The 23112-nt window shown below is 46.6% G+C and overlaps 2 protein-coding genes and 1 long non-coding RNA gene across 4 annotated transcripts; 1 reads left to right on the top strand and 2 right to left on the bottom strand.

Moving 5' to 3' along the window:
* Positions 1-1045: 1045 nt before the first annotated feature.
* On the bottom strand, positions 1046-7350 carry LOC136467483 (OBERON-like protein). Of its 2 annotated transcripts, none has more exons than XM_066466200.1 (3): positions 7179-7350; positions 4909-6125; positions 1046-1781 (listed from the first exon to the last, which is right to left on the bottom strand). In XM_066466200.1, exons 2-3 carry the CDS (start codon positions 6086-6088, stop codon positions 1174-1176), a joined length of 1788 nt encoding a protein of 595 aa, XP_066322297.1. In that variant the 5' UTR covers positions 6089-6125; positions 7179-7350; the 3' UTR covers positions 1046-1173. The 2 variants fall into 2 exon arrangements, with proteins under 2 accessions (XP_066322297.1, XP_066322298.1); XM_066466201.1 differs by lacking the exon at positions 7179-7350 and adding an exon at positions 6224-6349.
* Positions 7351-7556: 206 nt separating this feature from the next.
* Positions 7557-11014, top strand: LOC136467484 (uncharacterized). The gene is made up of 3 exons (XR_010761592.1): positions 7557-7756; positions 10612-10814; positions 10910-11014. It is a non-coding gene; the product is annotated as an uncharacterized lncRNA (long non-coding RNA).
* Positions 11015-11211: 197 nt separating this feature from the next.
* Positions 11212-15020, bottom strand: LOC136464133 (plasmodesmata-located protein 8-like). Its single transcript, XM_066463092.1, has 3 exons — positions 14213-15020; positions 11525-11626; positions 11212-11399 (listed from the first exon to the last, which is right to left on the bottom strand). Exons 1-3 carry the CDS (start codon positions 14991-14993, stop codon positions 11389-11391), a joined length of 894 nt encoding a protein of 297 aa, XP_066319189.1. The 5' UTR covers positions 14994-15020; the 3' UTR covers positions 11212-11388.
* Positions 15021-23112: the final 8092 nt, after the last annotated feature.

The following is a 23112-nucleotide window of genomic DNA, read 5'->3' on the forward strand; positions in this document are numbered from 1 at the left end:
TGGTTATACCAACCAGGACTGGAGGTGTCCGGTCTGGAGGCTCATTTAGTCCTGGTTGGTATAAGTAACCGGGACTAAATGGTCCCCATTCAATCCCGGTTACTAGGCCCGAGACTAAAGAGCGGGCCTTTAGTCCCGGATTGGTAGTCCCAGACTAGAGTGGGTTTTTCAATCAGGACTGCAACCCAGTCCTGCACTAGTGCTTGGTATACAGAAATAAAGGTTATTGTAGATTTGGAGCAGTAGTTCACAATCAGGCCTATAATGACCAGTGGTTTACAATCAGGCCTTATGGACCATTTAATGTGCGTCGTCATCACCACGTTCCTTCGTTTCAGGCTTGAACAAGGCCATGTTTAGTTCACCCCCAGCTCCCAACTTTGACACTATGTAAAAAAAAAGATTCCCCGTCACATCAAACTTGCGGTATATGCATGGAGTACTAAATGTTGACGAAATCAAAAACTAATTGCACAGTTTGGTTGTACTTTGCGAGACGAACGTTTTAAGCCTAATTAGTCAACGATTGGACAATTATTACCAATACAAACGAAATGCTACAGTATACTACAGTGTCGCTGGAAATCCGGCGGCGCCAATTCCGGGCGCAACTAAACGCGGCCCAAGGTGGAATAAGAAAAGGCTTCACACTTTCACATTTGCAGGAGTGACGCTGCAAGTCACCTTATTTCCCCACCGCATCCGCATGTCCCTCAACCCAATCGTGTCAGCCCGATAACAGGTGTAACATGTGCTTCAGTGCTTACATGACGACCTATCACGGGCACAGAGATCAGAGAATAAGATGTCTACGCATCAGTCAAGATCAATACATACTCACCAAGCATACATGTGTTTGGTCTAGGGCTCAGTAACTCACGCATGTGTATACATAGAGAGAGAGCCACAACTGTTGGCTTATGTTGTTTCATGTCTAACGATGTAGCTTTAACATTGTTTGAACCACACTATGCTCACCTGCAACAACCGAGTTAATACGTACATAAGCCTACAACAGTACATCAACAGCATCAACACGCCTAGCGACAATAACGTAAAGGGATTCAAATTTGTCACAGCACCACACAATTCGTTACACCTCAACTCGAACAAATCAGTAGATCACACATAATTACCGAAAATCTCAAGCAGTAGCAGTAGCTCTTATTCCGACTAGTGACCCTCCGACTTTGCTGGCATGCTGCGGACGTTCTTGAGCAGGTCCTGAATCTTGGATAGCATCATCGTCTGCGCAGAGTCCCCTCCAGCGCCGCTGCTGCTGCCCACAACCACAGCTGGCCTCTGGTTCTCCTGCAGCTTGATCTTCTCGAAAAGGAACTGCTTCTCTGCCTCCGCCTCCTCCAGGCGCCGCTTCAGGTACATGCTGGCATAGTCCTGCTCGGCTGTCTTGGACTTGGTGAGCGCAATGCTCTGCAGCCGCTCCGCCTCCTGCCGGGCCTCATTCGCCTTCAGCTGGAACATCTCCGCTTCCGCCTGCTTCAGCCGCACGATGCTCTCCAGCTCCTCCACCTGCTGCTTCTTACGCAGACGCTCCGCCTTCAGCTCCTGGGCTTCCCTAACCTTCTCCTCCAGCTCTCGGTCGCAGGCCTCCACGGCAAGACAGGCCTTCTTGTAAAGTCGCATCTTTTCTTCAGCGACGAGCTCCATCTTTCTCACAGCCTCTTGGACTACCTCTGCTATGCGGTTGCAGGCTTCCTGTGGTGTGATCAGATGCCCAACATCTTCATTTTCGGAGATCTTGGGGGAGTCCATCTCAAGCTCTGTGTAAATATATGTCCATAATACATCAACCAATCGTTCACAAAAAAAAAAAAAAAAAAAAAAAAAAAAAAAAACAACAACATCAACCAATCAATTCTCTGTAAGCTTAGGCTACTACAGAAAAAATATATAAGTAGTATCTACAACTGCTGCAAAAAAGGGTCAGATAAACAAGTCATGTTAACCGTAACGTATAAAAAAAAAGAACATCACCCAGACACAGAGTTTCATGCCTAAGGTTTATACTCATTATGTTTATGTTGGGGATATCTAGTTGATTGCTATTGACCTTCAGTCAGGATGAGCAATACCTTGACATCATAACAAAAGCAGAAAAGCTTGTAAGGGTGTGTCACTTAGGTCCATGAACTTTGAAAATGCATTTTTTGTCCCTAAACTTGTTAAATGGTGCATCACAGGTCCATACCAGCCACATAGGCGTTCCACGATGATGTGGCATACCAATGTGACATGTTTTTTTACATTTAAATCCTCATCTTTCCTCTTATCTCAGGAACGGATCCTTGCTTCCCTCTTCTCTCACGCGACCCAGCCCGATGGACACCACACGGCTCACTTCACCTGGCTGCTGCTCGTCTGCGTGCCGATGTTCCACCCCACCAACGGCCAGCACCTCGTCTTCTGGTTGTTGCTAGGTGCAGAACGGCGACACGCAGACGAGCGGCAGCGAGGCGAGGGGAGCCGCGGTGTCCACAGTGCTAGGGTCAGTGCGAGAGAAGAAGGAAGCAACGATCTATTAGTAGAAGAAGAGGAAAGAGGAGGGGTTAAATATAAAAAGCATGCCACGCTGGCATGCCACATCAGCATGGAACGCCTACGTGGTTGGCATGGACCTGCGGTTCATCATTTAAGAAGTTTAGGGATGCAGAAATGCATTTTCAAATTCGTGGAACAAGTGACACACCCTTACAAGTTTGAGGGCCACTGGTGCATTTAATTCTTTATCATATACAGGCATCTCTCCATACTGCTAAGAATCAGTAGCTTTGCAACACAACATAAAAAACAAGTCCTAACAGGAACAAATAAGAAGTGATTGATTTCTTTTCCCTGTTCTTATACCAATTCAATATCTTTTCATGTTAACACAGTGAAAATGAATTGACACTGTGGGGGGTATAACCCCAGGTACCCACGGCAATGGACATGGGCCGCACCACCAGGGGAGGTCCAGCCCATAAGATCAAGGCCTACGGTGCTCGGCTCTGGTCGGCGTGCACCGCAAGGCAATCAGAAGACATCTTGGCGATAAAGAAAGATCTGTTCGGATATGATAGATATCGTATTCCTTGTAAATACTTACCATATAGCCGAATAGATCTAGACCTAAACCGACCTGTAACCCTACCCTCCAGACTATATAAGGCGGGTAGGGCCCTCTCAAGGCATCTCATAATCAATACAAAATACCAAAGACACAGACGTAGGGTATTACGTCGATCAGACAGCCTGAACCTGTCTAAATCGTTGTCTCTGTGCCCGTATCACCATCCGGTTCCTATTACGCGCACCTCCACCAATCATCTACTACTGTGGGTATACCCCTCGATAGACTGCCGACTAGATTTCGTCGACAGTGGCGCGCCAGGTATGGCGAGCCAGATGGTCCGCTTCCCGAGCTCCATGATCCTTCTCGAGCTAGGCCAGACCTTCACGGTCAGATCTATGACCTGGGTCATCAGCGCCAACGGCGTCGAGGAAATCGTGGAGGCAGTGCAGAATCACCCTGCGCCGATCGTGCCAACATCTACAACAACATCTCCGATCAGACGGCCTGAACCTATCTAAATCGCTGTCTCTGCGCCCGTGTCACCATCCGGTTCCTATTACGCGCACCTCCACCAATCATCTACTACCGTGGGTATACCCCTCGGTAGACTGCGGACTAGATTTCGTCGACAGACATTGTTCCACTGCCTGGGTTAAGGGGGAGACTGGATGGGGCAGGATGAACTGCTGAATGCTACAACATAAGGCTCAACAAGGACTGGATGAGTCAGCAGAGACCATGGCACAGGGGTATTGACAAATGCAGGGAGGCACCACTAAGGATTAGGAACAGGAGCAATACTGGAGAGCAAATGAATGGATGGGACTAGAGGGTAGTGGAAAGAGCAGGGTCAGGAAGACACAAAACCAATCCAGAAGTTCTTTCAAAAAAACTTTGCAAACCAATAGATGAAGCTATTTTGCACATATGTGCAAAATTTTATGCGCACAAATTTGATCTAGTTTAAAAAACAAAAGGTTCAAAAATGACAAATTTCAAGTGCATTTGCACTATAGAAAAAAAAATGTCTGTAATGCAAAGGCAAGTGAAATTTGTCGTTTCCATATCAGGAAAAAGACTTTATGTTGTAAAGAGTCAATTCAGATGGGTGGAAATGAGCTTTCAAAAAAAAGGTGGGTGGAAAATGCAGTAGAAAAAGTGATTTAATGAAGTAAAAGAAATTGAAGGCATTTCTTCATACCCAATCCCAGAAGTGCCAAATCATCAAGTTATCTGACTATTTGATATACAAGGGAGAGCAAATAAATAAACAACTGGAATCTAGCAGTACTTGCTGGATAATAAAAATAATCTCCAATCCCAAATAAGTCCACTAGGACATCAATTTGGTCTCCATTTCTACACTTTGACTAATAATAGAAAGTGTTATATATTACGGAAGTATGTTTCATGATAAATGCAGACATGCAGTAACATCAACCTCATGTTATCAATCTATATAACTACTTGGTCAATGATGGCCAAAGCTAAAAAAAGTTTGACCTTGGACAAAGATAAATGGACTTATATTTGGGATCGGAAGGAGTAAACAATTTTCATAGTCAACAGGGTGCCATGAAACAGTAACTAAGCAGACTTAGAAATAAGAAGCTAACAGGTAACAAGTCAAATGCAAACTTATGTTTCAGCAAGGGAAAATAGTTTGTCTTAGTAAAAGGCGCGTGTGTTTTTCTAAGAGCTTAGGAGTGTGGGTGTGTGTTGTAAGGGCTCTTGCCCCCTTTTCTTCTTAATACAAAGATACGCAGCTCTCCCGCGAGTTCGAGAAAAAAAAATAGACTTTCAGCCAGGGAAAATAGACGGAGTGAGTGACTGACCTTGGAGTGCTTGTAGTATCACCCTAGGATTGATGGAATCAGCTGGAGCGTTCCTCAGCCTTTCAATCAGATCTAGACATTTCCTAAACAACACTCTCCCTTTTGCATCCTCACTTAAACGGAATATCTTACAAACAAACTCAAGCTCACGTAACAAAGCATCCCTATCCCAACCAGGAGCACATTGTTGGAAAACATCCTTAACCCAACCAAGAAGCTCTGAGGTTCTCTGGCAAGCCCGGCACCTAAAAAGCATTTCAGCATGACCAATGCTGCTTTTCACTGATTGTCCCATTCCTATCTGGCCATTGTGAATTGCACAATCTGTATGTGTCCAGTGAGAGCAGAAATCACAACCAATCCAACGGCATGTATTGACCTCAAAATCAAACTTGTTGCAGATCACACACATGCACAGGTTGCAAAAGCCATTCCTGCTAGCACACACATTGCATCTGCACTCCTCAGCAGGGAGAGCACTCTGGCAAGCAATGTTCCGGCACCTCTTGTACAAGAAGACCTCCACCAAGCGATTGTGTGGAATGGTAACGCTGGGGTGCAGAAAGGCCTGTATCCCAGTCTTGATTGCAACAAGGATCTCAAGCTGAACATGGTGCACCACTGAAAGCATGGATGGTGTCAAATCATCCCTGTCCTGCACAAGCTTCTGCAAGTACAAGAACTCCTCGATGTGGTGAGAACCTCCAGTGCCCTCCAGAATCGACCTGAGCTCATTCTTGACCTCCTCCAGGTGCTCCTCCGGCATCACCTTCATCTTCTCTGCGACCAGATCAACCCTCTCCCGTGCAACCTCCCGCAGAAGCATCCCACCCACACGGGAGGAGGGTCCGCGGATAATCTGCAGCTTGGATACACCATTCGCCACCTCCTTCTCCTTCTCTGCCGCCTTACTCATGACACCACTGGCAGCTACCCCACCGTTGCTCTGGTTCGGCTCAGCAGGCCATGTGTCCTTGGAACTGGCGCTCTCAGTGGCGGAGTCATGTCCTGGGTCTGAGTTTGAACCAGGCTCCTGCACGTCAGGCGAGCCAACCTGCTCCGAAGAGGCCAGCGAGAGCGAGGTCTGCAACCCTGAGGGGCGCGGACCATGCCTCGGAGGCAACATCCCCTGGGTAGGAGGAGGTTGCTGGTGGAAATTTGCGCCAGAAGAGGTCCCCATCTTTCACAATTCCAAGCTGCAAGCCTGCAACCTTAACCTACAAGGAACAACAGGTTCCATCAGTTTTCATAGGGGTGGTGATTGATAGATAAGATTCATGAAGCTGCTGACTAAATCGTCAAACAATGAAATCGCCTTTGTCCCAGCGAAGACTGAAAAGACCAACTAGATCTAAGGTCACACCTATGAACCAAATTTCTCCTAAATTAACTGGATCCCCTCCCCCTTGATCATTCCTGCTTGATTTTATCCTCGGAACACCTAGAGCACAAACCATTGTTGGAATTCGCTAGCATAGTTCTCAACAATTTGCTGATGAAACCATCATGGAACAAGTAAAAAAAAAACATCCTTTCTCCCAGCTAAAAAGGAAACCTCCACACAAGATCTAAGCTACACAACAATTAGGAACAAATTTCCTCCTACTGAACCGGTCACAGATCGTCTTTCAATACTCCGTGCTCCCGTGACATTTACAGCTCTACGCCTAGACAGAACACAAATAAGTACCGGAATAAGCTAACAGGGAAACAGCAACAAGGCTTCTAAAACAAGGAACCAACCAATCCAGCCACATGGCCTCACCACCTAAGCCCTACAGGAAGCTCAGACCCTCACAGCAATAGGTTTCATGACTTATTTCAAATAGGCAGTAATTAAGCTATTGAAGGCATAAGACTCATCAAGCTCCTAACTAAATCATCAAGGAATGAAACCGCCTCTGTCCCGCCTACGACTTAAAACACTAACTAGATCTAAGCTAACTATGGACCAAATTAGACCAATCAGAGTCTCAGAGGTCGACTGGATACCCTCCCTGATCATCCCTGCTTGATTTCCTACGCGAAGGAACCCCTAGAGCACAAACCAGTAGCGGGATTTGCGAATCAGACCTAGCCATCCAACCACAAGCAACCAACCAACCCCAGACGCATGTCCTCCTCCAACAGAAAGCTCAAACCCTGAACACGAAGCCGAGGGTGAGGCGACGCCACTGAATCGAGCGGCCCCCAAGCTCCGCCTACGCGCACATCTGGGTACCGCACATCAGGGTACCTTTACACGAGAATCGGCTAGCCAAGCTACTCACCTCGGCGCTGGCGGGCCGTATCGGCGGCGCGGCGTGAACCTGGTGTAGAGCGCCTCCGCCTCCGCCTTTGACCGATGAGGACGGCGAGGTCGCGTCCCGTCCCAGCAAAATTTTCTCTCCACCACGCTGTGGTGCTTTTTTTTCAAAATAAAAAATCCTCACGAGGAACGGGAGTTGGGGGAGTCCAACCGAGACGAACCCGCGTGGGTCAGAAATGATAAGGTAGAGGCCAGAACGGCAAGCTGCGCACCGTGCCACCGACTGTGAGCGGTGCGGGCGACCGGTTTGACCGGTGGGAGACGCGTGGAGGCGGGTAGGGCCCACCGAGAGCGAGTGGGGAAGAAGGGTCTGCGAATACACTCGCCCGAACGGAGATACTACGAGCTCGCAGGAGGGAACGATTTCGCGGTAGAGAAGGAGAGGGGCGACGCGTGCTGCTCCGGAAGGCGGGCGGGGGCGGCGGCGAGCACGAGGTGGAGCCGTGGAGGGGCGCGACCGTGCGAGCGGCGCGCACGGTGAGACGCTCGGGATCGGGTGCGGTGGTGACTAGAAAGACAGGCGCGGCGCCCTTGTTGTAGGTAACCAGCCCCTCTAAATTTGACTTCTATGTCTAGGAATTCCTGGATTTAATTCCCTTGTTAATCACTCAATCTGGAAACAAATTATGACATCTTCAAGATCACAAGCAAGTAGTCCAAGCAGTCTTGTAAATTATTTGAAGGCAGAGTAAGCATACAATGACCAGCAAGAAGATCTCTGATGCAAGGGCTCGAGCTTGTGTTGTTTCTTCAGAAGCAACTCCATGTCTCGGTTGTATGCTAAAATTTACCTGTCCTGGCCAAGAGTATGGAAGCATCAACACATTGTATCCTAGTCTTAATATCTCCAAGATAATCTACCACTTCTCTTTTGTCACTGTTGAAAATGTTTTGTTCAGCCAAACTTGAGGAGATAAAATTATAATGGGAGGTGATTGAAAACATTACCAAACTGAGTTTCATGTCTCATGGTCTAAGGCAAACACTATAGAATAGGTAACTCTAAGATGATTCATGATGCACACAGCTGTGTCCTTGTAATTTGCTCCAGCCACACCAAGGACAATAGACATACTCTTATCATCAGGAAGCTCAGTTAAAAGTGTTTAAAGAATATGGACGATCAGGTGCTGAGGTCTCAAAATAATAGCTTTGCCATTTTATAAAAGCACAGGAAAGTATTCTCTCATAGTTGATAGCGGTACAAACCACAAATTGGAGCAAGATGGCGAGTGAAACTATACTCCCAAGATCCAGCAAGTAATGTGTCATTCTTACTTCAGTTTATCTTATGCAACAAGCTCAGGGAGTGTTTAGATACATGGACTAAAGTTTAAGAGGTGTCTTATCGAATGTCACATGGGGTGTTTAGATACTAATAAAAAAATAAACTACAGAATATATCAGTAATTCGCGAGACGAATTTATTAAACCCAATTAATCCGTCATTAGCACATGTTTACTGTAGCGCCACATTGTCAAATCATGGACTAGTTAGACTTAAAAAAATTCGTCTCGCAAATTAATCTCAATCTGTGTATTTAGTTTCGTAATTAGTCTATATTTAATACTCCATACATGTGTCCAAATATCCGATGGAACAGCGACTAAAGTTTAGGAGGTGGAACCAAACACCCCTCAAACGTTCAGCATATAATCACACCCCTCAAACGCTCAGCATATAATCCAAGAATGACACTGCTCGTGTGAAAAAAAAATAAGGCACATATCATTTGACAGATCCTTGTGAGGCTGCCATCAATTGTATACTCTTCTTCCGTACAGAAAAAGAAGGCAAGACTCCACGTAAAGTACTACTTGGATTATTCATGTAGCGTGATTATATCAAGTTGTAGATTTCAATGGAGACATGGCATAATATTAATAAAAGATTGAATACATGAATAGAGCATATTGATCAATTGACATATATTTAGGAGAATCATACAGATATCTGTAGAAGAGACTTGACCTCTGTTTAGCCTTTTTTAGCGTGTGATCTGTAACTTCATATGTTGCCTTGTAACTCTGCTCCTATTAGTTACAGATCCTATATATAGCAGGACTCTATACTGAATTTGTAACTGAATTTATATTGAAACACTGAACTGGCAAGAATGGAGATAGAAGACAGCATGATTAAAAGTATGTGTTTTAATGTAAATGCTTTCACATAAAATAGTTGGCTAGTTTATATGAAGAGAGAAACATATGCACTGTTAACTTTCTTACTGGGTTTAAAATTTTGGCACATCAATGAATATATTGTATATCAATTCCAAAGCATTCCATGTAGTACCTACCGGAATCACAAGAGTACATCAGAGTCATGATCTCACTTGTAGATGTTGCAAATGTCATTTAAATTCTTAAAATACAGTACCATACGACAATTTACGTGAAGCATGCTCTCACTGTTTTTTTGGCATTTAATTACAACCTTTGCTGGCTTCATGACTTTGGTCTGAGCATTCTTTTGGGCATGATATTTGATAATAATTATAATCAAATGAAAAAGAGAGCAGGAAAAAAGCAATTTATTGTACTTACCATGATCCATGGTGTAGCGGTTGGAGTTTGTATCTAAGTATCTCGCCTTCATCATCCACACTGTTTATAGGCAAGACGACCTACAGCAACATCAATCTTCATCTGATTCTGACGGGAGTACTGGCTTGCGTCGTTGCCTCTTTTGGGCATTTTGTCGAACGCATGTATTGCACAGGACAGGACATGGGACCGAAACTTAGGCGCCAGGAGTGTACTCAAGGCCGAGATGGTCCGAGGAAGAAGACGAGCGGGTGCTGGCCGTGGCTTCGGCGGTAGCCCTGGGGCGTAGTGGGGGAGCGCATACAGTGGGACGTGGTGTGGTTGCTCGACGACGGCAAGCCGTCAAGGGACGTGGTCACGAATGTTCGGGGGAGTGCTATAGAGCTGGAGGCCTAGGGACTGACGGCTCGATCAAGAGGCGCATGGGGATCGAACGGACACGTGGCTGGATGGGGAGCCGGAGTCCATGGTGCAGATTTCGTCAAGTAAAAGATGCGGAGTGGAAGTGGAGGTATTCCTGACGCCCTGACGCTGACGCATGGGCCCCGTGCACGAGTGATTTGTGCGTGTACGCATGAGCTGGGCCAGGACGGGGCAGATCAGGAACCAAACCAAATCACGCACAAAGCCTTCCACGCTTCTCTTCGGGATTGAAAATGGGCCTCCTACGCTTCAAGCCCTTAGATCCCCCGGCCAGCCACTCGATGATGATTGGGATTGCTTGAAGCAAATGGTTGGTTAGAGACTTCTGAGACTCGATGCGATCCTCTTCCTCTTGAGAGGTAGCTAAGGTTGTTATTATTTGTGTTGATTTGACTCGTTCCGGTGAGCCTTTTCGGTTTCAGGTACAGATCTTCGAATCCCATTGCGGATCACTCACTCGGCACGGTATGAAGCATAAGCATATGAGGGTGTTTCGTTCGCGGATATATGTAACAGTGGCACGCCTGAGATATGACAATGAGAGTGTTCGTTCGCGGATATATGCAGCAGTGGCACGCCTGGCACTTCGACGAAGCAAAGCGAGCATCAGTGCTTTCTCTGATTGGTTGGTCTATAAGCCGTTGGTGCTGATTTATACGGCTAATTTGTTGAGAGAGAGAAATATTGTACCATGACTGATAAGCCGGTTTATAATGGCAGCCGAACAGACTCGGGGAGATGCATGGAGCCCGCTGCGGCGTTGCCGTTGGTTCAGCAGGGCCACAACGCTTGATATTGTGCGGATTCTGGGGAACATGCTTGGAGGAGTATTACTGCTTGCTTAGCCTGCTCTGGCCCAACTTGATATGGACGTGTTACGTGTATGCAAGGCTAGTCTTATCTGTAAAGTAGTGTAAAATTAAAGTTAAACTTAGTGCCTCTGTAGTGTACAGTTGTCGTGAATGTTTCTGTATATTTCGCCAGGGCACAGCCCAGAACAAATATTAGACAGGCAACCCGGTGTAGGAGTTCATAATCAGGCCATACGACCATATCCAACAGTGAACAGAAACATGACACTGCTGTTCGGGCAGCTTAAAGAGCGGAAGCAGGTAGTGAATCTCTATCTCCGGCAAAATGAATGTGACGGTAACGGTACGAGCTCGACGGTAACCGTCCATCTCTGCCTTGTGGGGTAGCTAGCTTGAGCCTGCGGTGAAACGTAAGCATAGGCTGATCAGATACTCCAGGTCGGCTCCTTCCGTCTTTTTGACTCGAGAGAAGAAGCAGGGTAAAAAAAAAACAGAGAGTTAATTGAACCAGAGTGGGGCTCACATGCTTTTCTGAGGAAAGAGATGAACACCACGAGTGCTGCTACCCCCGCCGAGATACCGATTGCTATCGCCACGGTCCTCCCAGCGTCATCCTCAGGATTACCTGATCCCAAAGAATGCAGAATTTATAAAATAATAACTAGAGTAGTAGAGTACGACATCAACTAGAAAGAAAACTGGACTAGCGCACGACTGTGTACAGTGGCAGAGCTATAGCTCCATGAAATTCTCGGATTCCTTGAAACTAGCTATTTGTAGCTCTAGTAAATTCTATATCTAGAGCTAAATGCACATTGAGAGCATTTACATGTTTCATGCGCCCTCGTTTGAATTTATAAGTCTAGCTTATCAGTTATGGTACAATATTTTTCTCTCACAACAAAACGATATAAGATGGTTTATCAGCTATAAAAACCATCAGCCGAACAACCGAAACGGACTAAAATTGACTAGATAGATATAGACTAGCTAGGCATCGTCGTCCCTTGTTTACGCTGGTCAATGGGCCCATGGCACTCGCCGAGTGATTGCTAGCCGCCCATCGTTTCTTCCAATGGTATTTGCTACCCTCCTATTTTTTTTGAGTAAAGTCTATTTAACCTCTAAACTTGTCATTAACCATAAATCTTATATCCTCCAAATTTCAAAATTAGTCAAGTATCCTTCTAACCAAATAAAAGTGGCTTTGAGGGTGATTTTTAGCCGCATCATCTTCTTTTAGTTCAACAAATTTGATAAACACTAGATAAAATTTTCAAGCCACAAAAAATGTTTTCAAGCTTCCAAAAACCCGAGAAAACCCCTAGATTTATATTAGTATAACATACACCAAAATAAAATATTTGGAACTTGTCAAAAAAAATTATCTCTCGAAGCTTCCAAATTTCTGATTGTGCTCTAGGAAAATGAGAAATATAAAACTATATATAAATTGTCCAAACATTTTAATTCATTTTAAAACCTATTTTAAAGACTTTCAATAACAAAATCATGAGATGCAACAAGCATGAGTGCAACACACAATAATGCTAATTGCATCCATGTTGGTTACGTCCATGCTGGTTGCATCTTATGTTTTTGTTATGGAATGTTTTCAAATCATTTTAGGCACCGATTATAATTCCTTATGATTTTTCTAGACTTTTTTTTGGATGTTTCCCACTTTTTCTAGAGTTAAACACAATTTTTGAAAGCTTCCAGAGAAAATTTCAAGAGCTTCAAAAAAAATTATTTGGTGTCTCTTGTCCTAATATATCTCTAGAATTTTTCTTAGATTTTTTGGAGGTTTGAAGATATTTTCATGGTTTAAAAATATTATTTAGTGTTTACTAAATTTATTTTAACTTAAATGACAACATAACCCAAAACTATTTTTAACTATTGTATGAAGGGGGCGGGGGGGGGGGGGGGGGGGGTAAATTGTCCAATCTTGGAAGTTGGAAGATGTAATATTTTTAAATATATAGTTTCTAGATATATAGAAAATCAAAAAGTTCAGGAGGGTCAAATGGATTTCACTCTTCTTTTTAGTGTTAGTATAATACTCCCTCTATTCTAAATTATAAGTCATTTTAGCTTTTCTAGATATATAGCTACTGTTATGCACCTAGATATATTGTGTCTAAATATATAGCGAAAACTATGTATCTAAGAAGCCAAATTAGCTTATAATTTGGAATAGATGGAGTATAATAAATATAACTTTATGTTAGTGCCCCTCCAACCATCCAAAAAAAGTAATCTCTCTTTTCGATGAGTCAATTAATCTCATGTTTTGCTAGATTTATAGAAAATAGTATTAACACTTATATCTCTAAATAGTTTTATTATTAAAATATATTCCGTGATTAATATAGTGATACTTATTATCCACTATAAATACTAGTGTTTTTGTTTGTATTTGCTTAAATTTAAAATTACTTGACTTTTCAAAAAATGAGATTTATATTTTTTTTTCCTTTTTAGGACGGGCGGAGTATTTGACCTTTGAATTAAGATTCCTGGCCTCTGCATCAAGAGAATGAGCTTCTGGGCTGAAATGGTAGGTCAACAATATGGAGGATCACCGAGACACAGGCACACGGCCTGAGTTACCTTTGCAACACAAGAACTCGCAAGTGCCAACTCTTCTGCATTTTTTTTTGTTTTTTTAATGAACTCTTCTGCATTTTCTTTTGTTTTTTAAATGAACTCTTCTGCATTCTTTGTTTTTCTTTTGATAAACTCTTCTGCATTCTGGTGGCTAATAAGCTAAGCAAGATAGTGACGGTGTGCTTTACTGTAACATCGATCAAAAAGGCCGCAAAGTTTATGCCCGGGGCATATATTCTTTCTGTCCTCTTTATCAGCTTTGGAAGTTTACCAGTCCGGAATCTATTCCCAGTTCCATATCGGCCCACTGACCAGTCACACTCAGACTGGCTGCAACCCAGATCTGGACTTTCGGTAACAAAAGCGTTTTTTGTTTTAGTCCTACAGATTCGAGTTCGTGCTAGTATAAACTAAATTTTAACATCAGCGAATAGGGTGATTAATCATGAGACTACAAAATACTTATATAGTGCAAAAGGATAAAAGAATGTTAAAATAGGCAAACCTTGTCCTTTTCAGCTTATACTAGACATAGAAATGCGCTAATGATGATTAGGACGTGACGGTGTGGTCATTGCATCTGCAACCACGTACGTACCTTGCGACGATCGGACGTAGTTGGCGTTGGTCCAATACCTCACGGAGCACTGCACCAGGTACACGTCGGCGGCGAGCGCCGCGCCGCACGTGCCGTGGACCTGCGCCACCGCCTGCGCCAGGCACGCGGTGCAGTCGGCCGCCCCGACGCCGCCGAGGCACTGTGCGACGCCCTGCACGGGGCCCGAGGCGCTCACCTTGTACCCACCGCCCGACGAAGCCGCCGCGGTGGCGTCCACGCCGCCCTGCAGGTCCGACAGCACGGCGTCGCGGGACCTGAGCAACCAGGCGTCCCCGCTCGTGCCGGCGCTGCACCGGTGGTACGCCACGGAGGTGTCGTCGGCGCGGCCGACGAGGTTGCGCCGGGCGGCGCCGTACCGCACGTAGCACCCGTCCGACTGCAGCGACGCCACGGTCGCGCCGGCGCACACCGCGCCGAGCCGCGCCACCGTGTCGCGCACGCACGCCACGCACTCGCCCGGGCGCAGGTCGCCGCGGCACTGGTACAGGCCGTAGGCGGCCGATGCCGCGCCGGCGCCGTCAGCCGTGGCGGACTCGTACTCGGCCTCGGCCTCCGGGCCGGCGCCGGAGGTGAAGCTGCTGTAGGTGGCGCCGGAGGACGCGGTGGATGCCATGGATGCCAGGAGGGAGTTGAGGTTGCTCTCGAACGCCGTGTTGGGCGCGTACCTGGACGGCGAGCACCCTGCGTAAACGAACGTTCCCGGCGCGGCGTCGACGGGGAGGAAGAATACGGCCGCGAGGCAGCTGATGAGCAGGTGCATAGTTGAAGGTTTGAGACCGTTTGCGCTGCCTAGACAACAGTACCTAGATAGGATAGTAGGACATGCAAACTCGCGATGGATTTGATTCTGTGTAGGTTGCTCTTGGTGGTCACCGCGCCCTGCTGAGTTATGTATGATGTGATACCGTCGTGTGTTATCGATCCTCTTAGAGGTTAATTGGTTGCTCGAACCAGGCCATCCTTGCACCCTTTGCCTGCTTCACATCATTCCTCTGTTGTGTTTGGTTCCCCGCTTCGCACGTTTTGCCTCTTCGTTTTATTCCGCTGTCCTCCACCATCCCGCATGGCTTCGTATTCTCAATTTTCACTTTCCTCGCGATGCAGGACGACACGATGCACCCATGTTATAAGGGTCCATGTGTCACACACTCAAAACTCTTATCCATGCACGAAACCAAACAAGATCACATCTCGTATCGGACCAACAACAAAGACAACCAAACACAAATTGGTGCACGATTTGAGCATGCATATCACAATCCTGGGCTACCTCTCCATCTTAGCTCCCCATCACCAAAGCAACCAATCACGCCTTTAGTGGGGTGTCATGCCTTCCCTTTTATAGGCCAAGGGGGAGTAGGGATTACAGATGGGAGAAAGAAGAAAAACCAGAAGCAAAGGAGGTCCTTCAAAGATGTCGGGTCTTCCTTTTCCTCTGTGCGAGCCCCGCTGATATGGCAGACGGTGCCATGGATAGCTCCACGCTGGGTGCATGCCCGCTAATCCTGATAGGGCCGCACTGGGCGTCTGCCCGCTGATGATGCCATGTCCAAGCATTGTTAGCAAGTTGTCATGTCCCATCCCGCCCCGGCGGGCGGCGCGGCGGATCAGGGTGCTGATCCGCGGCCCTACGGGGAGCAGACGACGCAGTGACCGCACATCCGTTACTGTAGGTGATGCGAGTTTCCTCCTAGACCGTGAAGGGCCCTCAACAAGAGTAGACCTAAGAAGATTTGGGTGGCTAAGTCACTTGTTGAGAAGGTGAAGGGCCCTCAACAAGTTTGGATCCCTAAAGCTTGAATCTCTTGTGTGTAGGTGAACTACAAGACCGGTGGAAGTCATTGGGTTATTGATAGTGGTTGCACTCAACATATGACCGGTGATCCTCGTATGTTCACCTCACTAGATGAAGAGGTAGATGGACAAGAGAAAATAACATTTGGAGATAATTCAAAGGGCAAGGTTAAAGGATTGGGCAAAGTGGCAATATCAAATGATCATTCCATCTCCAATGTGCTCTATGTTGCCTCATTGAGTTTTAACTTGCTATCCGTTGGGCAATTATGTGATCTTGGTTTCCAATGCTTATTCACCGAGAAGGAGGTTGTTGTATCCAAAGTAAATGACAAACAAGTGATATTCAATGGATTTAGATACAACAACTTATTTCTAGTTGACTTCACCTCCGAAGATGCAAACTTGAAGACTTGCCTATTCACCAAAACAACACTTGGGTGGCTATGGCATAGAAGACTTGCTCATGTTAGGATGAGCTCACTCAAGAAGCTTATGAAGAATGATTTGGTGAGAGGGTTGAAGGATGTGAAGTTTGAGAAGGACAAGCTTTGTAGTGCATGTCAAGCCGGTAAGCAAGTTGCAAACACTCATCCAACCAAAGCCTTCATGTCAACCACAAGAGTGCTAGAACTCCTACACATGGATTTATTTGGACCAACAACATATAAGAGTTTGGGAGGAAATCTCTATTGTCTTATGATTGTGGATGACTATTCAAGGTATACATGGGTGTTCTTCCTTCATGACAAATCCGAAGTTGCATCTTGTTTCAAGAAGTTTGCCAAGAGAGCTCAAAATGAATTTGAAGTGAAGCTCAAGAAGATAAGTGATAATGGCAAAGAGTTTGACAACACAAATATTGAATCCTATTGTGATGAAGTTGGAATCAAACATGAAGTCTCCGCAACCTATACTCCTCAACAAAATGGTGTAGTTGAGAGGAAGAATCAGACTTTGATCACCCTTGCAAGGACAATGCTAGATGAGTACAACACCCCTGAAGCTCTATGGGCGGAAGCAATCAACACCGCATGTTATGCATCCAACCGCCTATTTCTTCAAAAGTTCCTTATCAAGACACCGTATGAGTTGCTCAATGGGAAGAAGCCGGACGTCTCCTTCTTTAGGGTGTTTGGTTGCAAGTGCTACATCTACAAGAAGTGGCAACACCTAGGGAAGTTTCAAAGATGTTGTGATATAGGTTTTCTTGTTGGTTACTCATTGAAGTCCAAAGCATATAGAGTATTTAATCATGCCACCAGCTTGGTTGAAGAAACATATGATGTGGAATTTGATGAATCTAACGGCTCCCAAGGAGCACATGAGAATCTTGATGATGTAGGTGATGAACCATTGAGGGAGGCTATGAAGAATATTCCGGTGGGAGACATCAAGCCAAAAGATGATGAAGATGATGTACAAGTCATTAACCAACCTTCTTCATCAAATGTACCACAAGATGGTGAAAAAGATGGGAGAGTAGAAAATGAAGATACTCATATCTCTCATGAGCAAATGGTGGTACAAGCACAAGATGTTGATGCTCTACAACCTCCTCCTCAAGTGGTCAATAGAAGAAACACACCTCTCCTACAAGATCATCCACAAGAACTCATCATAGGGAGTCCATCAAAGGGTGTGATGACTCGATCTCAAAAACTTACTTCATTTATTGCTCATCACTCTTTTGTCTCTTGCTATGAGCCTACCAAGGTAGAAGAAGCTCTTAAAGATCCGGATTGGATCAATGCCATGTATGAAGAGTTGAACAACTTCACTCGCAATGAAGTTTGGACTCTTGAAGAGCGACCAAAAGGTGCAAGAGTCATTGGAACGAAGTGGGTGTTCCGCAACAAGCAAGATGATTAAGGTGTTGTTGTGAGGAACAAGGCAAGACTAGTTGCAAAGGGGTTCTCTCAAGTTGAAGATTTGGATTTTAGAGAGACCTTTGCACCGGTTGCAAGATTAGAAGCCATCCGTATCCTTCTTGCATATGCATCACATCATGAAATGAAACTATATCAAATGGATGTGAAAAGTGCTTTTTTAAATGGCTTTATAAATGAACTAGTCTATGTTGATCAACCTCCCGGGTTTGAAGACCCTAGATATCCTAATCATGTTTATAGGTTGTCCAAGGCACTATATGGGCTTAAGCAAGCCCCAAGAGCGTGGTATGAACACCTTCGGGACTTCCTCATTGAGAAGGGCTTCACCATTGGGAAGGTCGACACCACACTATTCACCAAAAAGCTTGATGGGCATATCTTCATTTGTCAAGTATATGTTGATGATATCATCTTTGGATCATCAAATGAAGACTCATGTAAAGAATTTGGTGAATTGATGTCGAAGGAGTTCGAGATGTCAATGATTGGTGAGCTTACATTCTTTCTTGGTTTTCAAGTCAAGCAAATGAAAGAAGGCATCTTCATCTCTCAAGAGAAATACACAAAAAATCTTCTCAAGAGATTCAAGATGGATGAATGTAAGCCAATCAAGACACCAATGCCTACAAATGGACATCTCGACCTAGATGAGGGAGGTAACCCAGTTGATCAAACTCTCTACCGTTCTATGATTGGTAGCTTGTTATATTTAACCGCATCTAGGCCTGACATCATGTTTAGTGTGTGTATGTGTGCTAGATTTCAAGCTAGTCCTAAGGAAACACATTTAATTGCCGTAAAAAGAATCCTTAGGTATCTTAAGCACACACCAAGCATTGGTCTTTGGTATCCCAAAGGAGCTTTATTTGAATTAATTGGCTACTCTGATTCGGATTACGCCGGATGCAAAGTTGATAGAAAGAGCACATCCGGAGGGTGCCATTTGCTTGGTAGATCACTTGTGTCTTGGTGCTCCAAGAAACAAAATAGTATGGCTTTGTTCACCGCCGAAGCGGAATACATTGCCGCGGGTGCTTGTTGTGCACAAATATTATACATGAAACAAACTTTGCTAGACTATGGAGTAGCTCTAGAGAAAGTACCTCTTTTGTGCGACAATGAAAGTACGGTAAAACTTGCAAATAATCCGGTTCAACACTCTCGCACCAAGCATATAGATATCCGCCATCACTTTCTAAGAGATCATGTGGCTAAAAATGATATATCACTAGAAGGTGTAAGATCCGAAGATCAATTAGCGGATATCTTCACTAAACCGCTAGATGAGACTACATTTTGTAGATTGCGGAATGAGCTCAATGTACTTGATTTTAGTAACTTCACCAAAAATTGAGCGTGTGTTGTCTCTTGCATTCATTGTAATATACAACATGTTTAATTTGTGGCAATGCATATAGGGCTTGTCTAACATGGTTAAGATAACCGCCCAAAAGCGTGTGAAGAAGCTTAACCTTGGATCAAACTTGATAAGCAACTAGATCTACTTACAAGTAGTGCATATGCATGAATGTTGTTTTGTCGTTTTGTTCCATTTGCCCTCTTGTTGCCTATTTTCTTAAAAAGAATTATAGCCTAAGGCAAAATATTTTGAAAAATATGAGGGTTTGAGAGAGGTCTCTCACATTAGTCCCAATTGGTGTTTATTTGGATCTTATTCAAGTTGGGACTTGATTGGGAACAGGCAGCGTGGAGGAAGTTTGAAGATTTGCTAAAAAGGTGCACCGGACGCTGCACCGGACGCTGCTGTCCAGCGTCCGGTCAGTTCACAGGAGGTGAACTGCTGGTGAAGGAGTGACCGGACGCTGCGTCTGTGCGTCTGGTCAGGAAGGGTTCAGGGTCCGGTCGATCGAAGGAAGGACAAGTTGTACTGACCGGACCCTGCCTGCGTCCGGTCATGGTCCACCGGACGCGTCCGGTCCTGATTCCAGAGGATTTGGACCTCTCTGGAATCGACCGGACGCTGGGTGGTAGCGTCCGGTCGCTACCACCGGAGCGTCCGGTCAGTGGATCTCGCGCGGCTTCAGGACTCCTTTCTCCGTTTCCTTTTCTGTCGTGTTTGGGGGGGGATATTTAACCGTACCACCGCATCCTCTTTCGTTATCCTGCCGTGACCTATCCTCCGAGTCCTAGCCTGCACCGCCGCCAAATCGCCGCCGCAGCCTAGCCCGCAGCACCGTGCCCTCCGCACCGCGACCCTGCGCCGGCCACCTCGCGCCCACGCCGCCGTGCTCCAGCCTCGCCGCGCCACTGCGCCTGAGCCTTCCCGCGCACCACCACGCCTGCACTGCCCGCGCCGCCACAGCTCGCGCATCATCGCGCTCGCCCGGCCCTCTCACCACCTCGCCGCCCAAGCCGAGCCCGCTGAGTTCTTAGACGCTGTTGCCGAGGCTGCTGGTCATCATGCCGTGTGCCCTAGCCCTACTCCTTGATTAATAAGGCAAGATTTATTTTTTCAATCTTGATCTCTACAATTGTGACCTAGATCAAATTTTCAATGCACTGATTCCCCATTGCATTCAGGGCTTTTGACCTAACCCTAGCCGGTTCCGAGATTCCCCGCGCGACATCTTATCTTTTCTCGGATCGCTGATTGTCAGGTAGAAAGCCATTTGATTCAAATTCACATCTACATTGCTTTCTCTATTAGGGTTTCGCATCTATTAGACATATGGTATTTATTTGTATATCCATCTATTCTATCGTGCAGCGAGTCGGTTTCATTGTGATTCTTCTGGCAGTTGGCAATCATCTCGGAGCCAAGCTCGCGAGTAAGGATCGAGGCCAAGCCTCGAAAGCGGCAGTTTGACAGTTGATCTTCAGCGGCAGTTCACCATCTTGTCAGTTCAAATGGCTCGCACCAAGAACGTTGGTGGTGGCCTAGGTGATGATGATCGGAGGCCCCCGCCTCGCCAGCCAGCCGGATCTAAGGGCAAGTCAACCAAGCAGGTGATATCCAAGAAGCGGAAGTACCCCGATGCAGAGACAGCGAGAGCAGCAGCTGTTGCAGAGGCCGCAGAGCGTGCCGAGAGAGGTGGTGCCCGCAGCGGAGTTGTCATTGCAGATCAGCCAGTTTCACCAGCAGTCAGAGCTGCAATTGAGGAGGTTGAGCATCGTCATGGTAGTCCAGCTAGGACTGCCACGTTTGTAGGACGACGGGTTGCCATTGAGGAGGGTCCGTCAGCATAGCAGCAGCCCCCACCAGCAGAGCCTCAGCAGACCCAGGAGGCCGAGGAGATAGAGCCAGCACCCCAGCTTCGCCGCTCTGGACGGACCCGTGTACCAGTCTCGCCGAGGCCGCCGACACAGCGGAGGGGATCACATCCTCCACCTAGACCACAGGGTCCACCTCCAGTGGTACACCTCGACTTGAGGGCCGCTACCGCCAGGCAGGTTCAGCAGTTGCGTTTTGTTGAGTTTGAGGTTTGGTTTCCTCTGAGAAGGGATGAGAGAGCAGCTGAGGGTTTCTACACGCCACTACAAAAGGATTTCTACAATGCTTATCTCAACAGTGGGGCAGTGTTTAGATCTCAGAGAGTCTGTTAGATAGAGTCTATTATGGCAGCAGCCGGAGAGAGCATTTGGCCATACTTGTCATATTTGCCAGGACTGACAGATTTGATTGGACGGACGGAGATATATGTACCATTTTGGGTTCGTCAGTTTTATGCTTCACTCTTCATCGATCCACATCACAGGTTTATTCACTTTGCTTTCAGAGGCAAAGACTACAGAGTGACGAGTGGCAGGGTTAGAGAGATACTGAGGCTACAGGAGCAGCCTGTCAAGATGCATGAGGTCTGTTATGGACAGTAGGAGCCTCCCAGGCGTCCTCATGGAGGGTTGGTGCCTCCTACAGATTTAGTGCGACATTGCTTTAAGGAGCCTTTTGGAGAGGGGTCGAGCAGGAACCCCAGTGACTTGACTCCTACAGCGAGAGTGCTAGAGGCCATTATCAGGAGGACACTGCTTCCCAGGTTGGGATATAGAGAGGGCCTGACTCGCTTACAGCTCTGGCTTCTTAATGCCCTGATGCAGCAGACAATATTTGATATCTGGGACCTCCTTCTTTCAGAGATGGAGGATACTATAGCTGAGGGATTCAAGGGTCGCAGGCAGCTTCCCTATGCTCACTAGATCACATTTCTTATCCGCAGAGTAGTGCTTGATAAGCCCCCTGGTATGATGGATGAGTATACAGGTGCCACCATAGAGTTCCCAGCTTACAACCTGTCACAGAGGATCAGACACACCACTCCTCAGGCACCTAGATAGCCTAGCCATCGTCCCGACGTGCCAGAGTCCGCAGCTTAGCAGGATAAGATCATCAGAGGGATTGCAACCACTGAGGAGGAGGAGCTAGAGGCACAGCAGGAGGTGAGCGAGTACAGTGATAGTTCCGACGATGACTACCTGCCTATTCCTCAGATGCCTCCATGCAGACACGATGCAGAGGCCGGTAGCTCTAGTTCTGCTCCACCTGCTCCGCAGACAGACCCCGCTCTCATTGCTATTCTTGAGCGGATGCAGCAGACCCAGGATAGACAGGCACAGGAGACAGCTGGTACTTTTGCCCAGTTTCAGACTCGACAGGACGAGTTCCAAAGGCAGCAGCAGGCCATGCAGTAGCAGCAGCAGCAGATGCATCAGCAGCAGATACTCTTGCAGCAGCAGCTTATGGGTTTCATGCAGCATGTAGTGACAGCTCTTGGGGCCCCACAGCCATAGACTTTGCCCCAGCTTGCTCAGCCTGCTTCCACCATGACGACTCCAGCTATACAGCCCAGCGGGCTTCAGGGTCAGGGACAGCCTCCAGCTCAATTTGCTTCACCTCTTGTACAGGTGTCCCAGTGGTTGGCCTCACCTGTGGTAGCCCCGCAGTTCACTCCACTTCAGACGAGCTTCACACCAGAGCAGTCTTCCTCGCTATTCGTGCCTGACACGTCAGTCTCCAGGAGTCTTGGAGCATCCTTCAGCGAGCTGACCGGCATGCCTACACCGCCTCATATGCATACTGCCGGTCCTTCCACAGTAGCTCCAGTCGTAGTGACTACTCAGAGGCTCCCCTCGTCTGTCGCCTCGTCAGATCCTACGACAGACATACTCACAGCTTCACAGGCAGCACCAGCCCCAGCTTCGACCCAGACCGCTTCAGCGACACTTCCTGCCACAGAG

The sequence above is a fragment of the Miscanthus floridulus genome, chromosome 7 (genome assembly GCF_019320115.1).
Source record: "Miscanthus floridulus cultivar M001 chromosome 7, ASM1932011v1, whole genome shotgun sequence".
NCBI lineage: Eukaryota > Viridiplantae > Streptophyta > Magnoliopsida > Poales > Poaceae > Miscanthus > Miscanthus floridulus.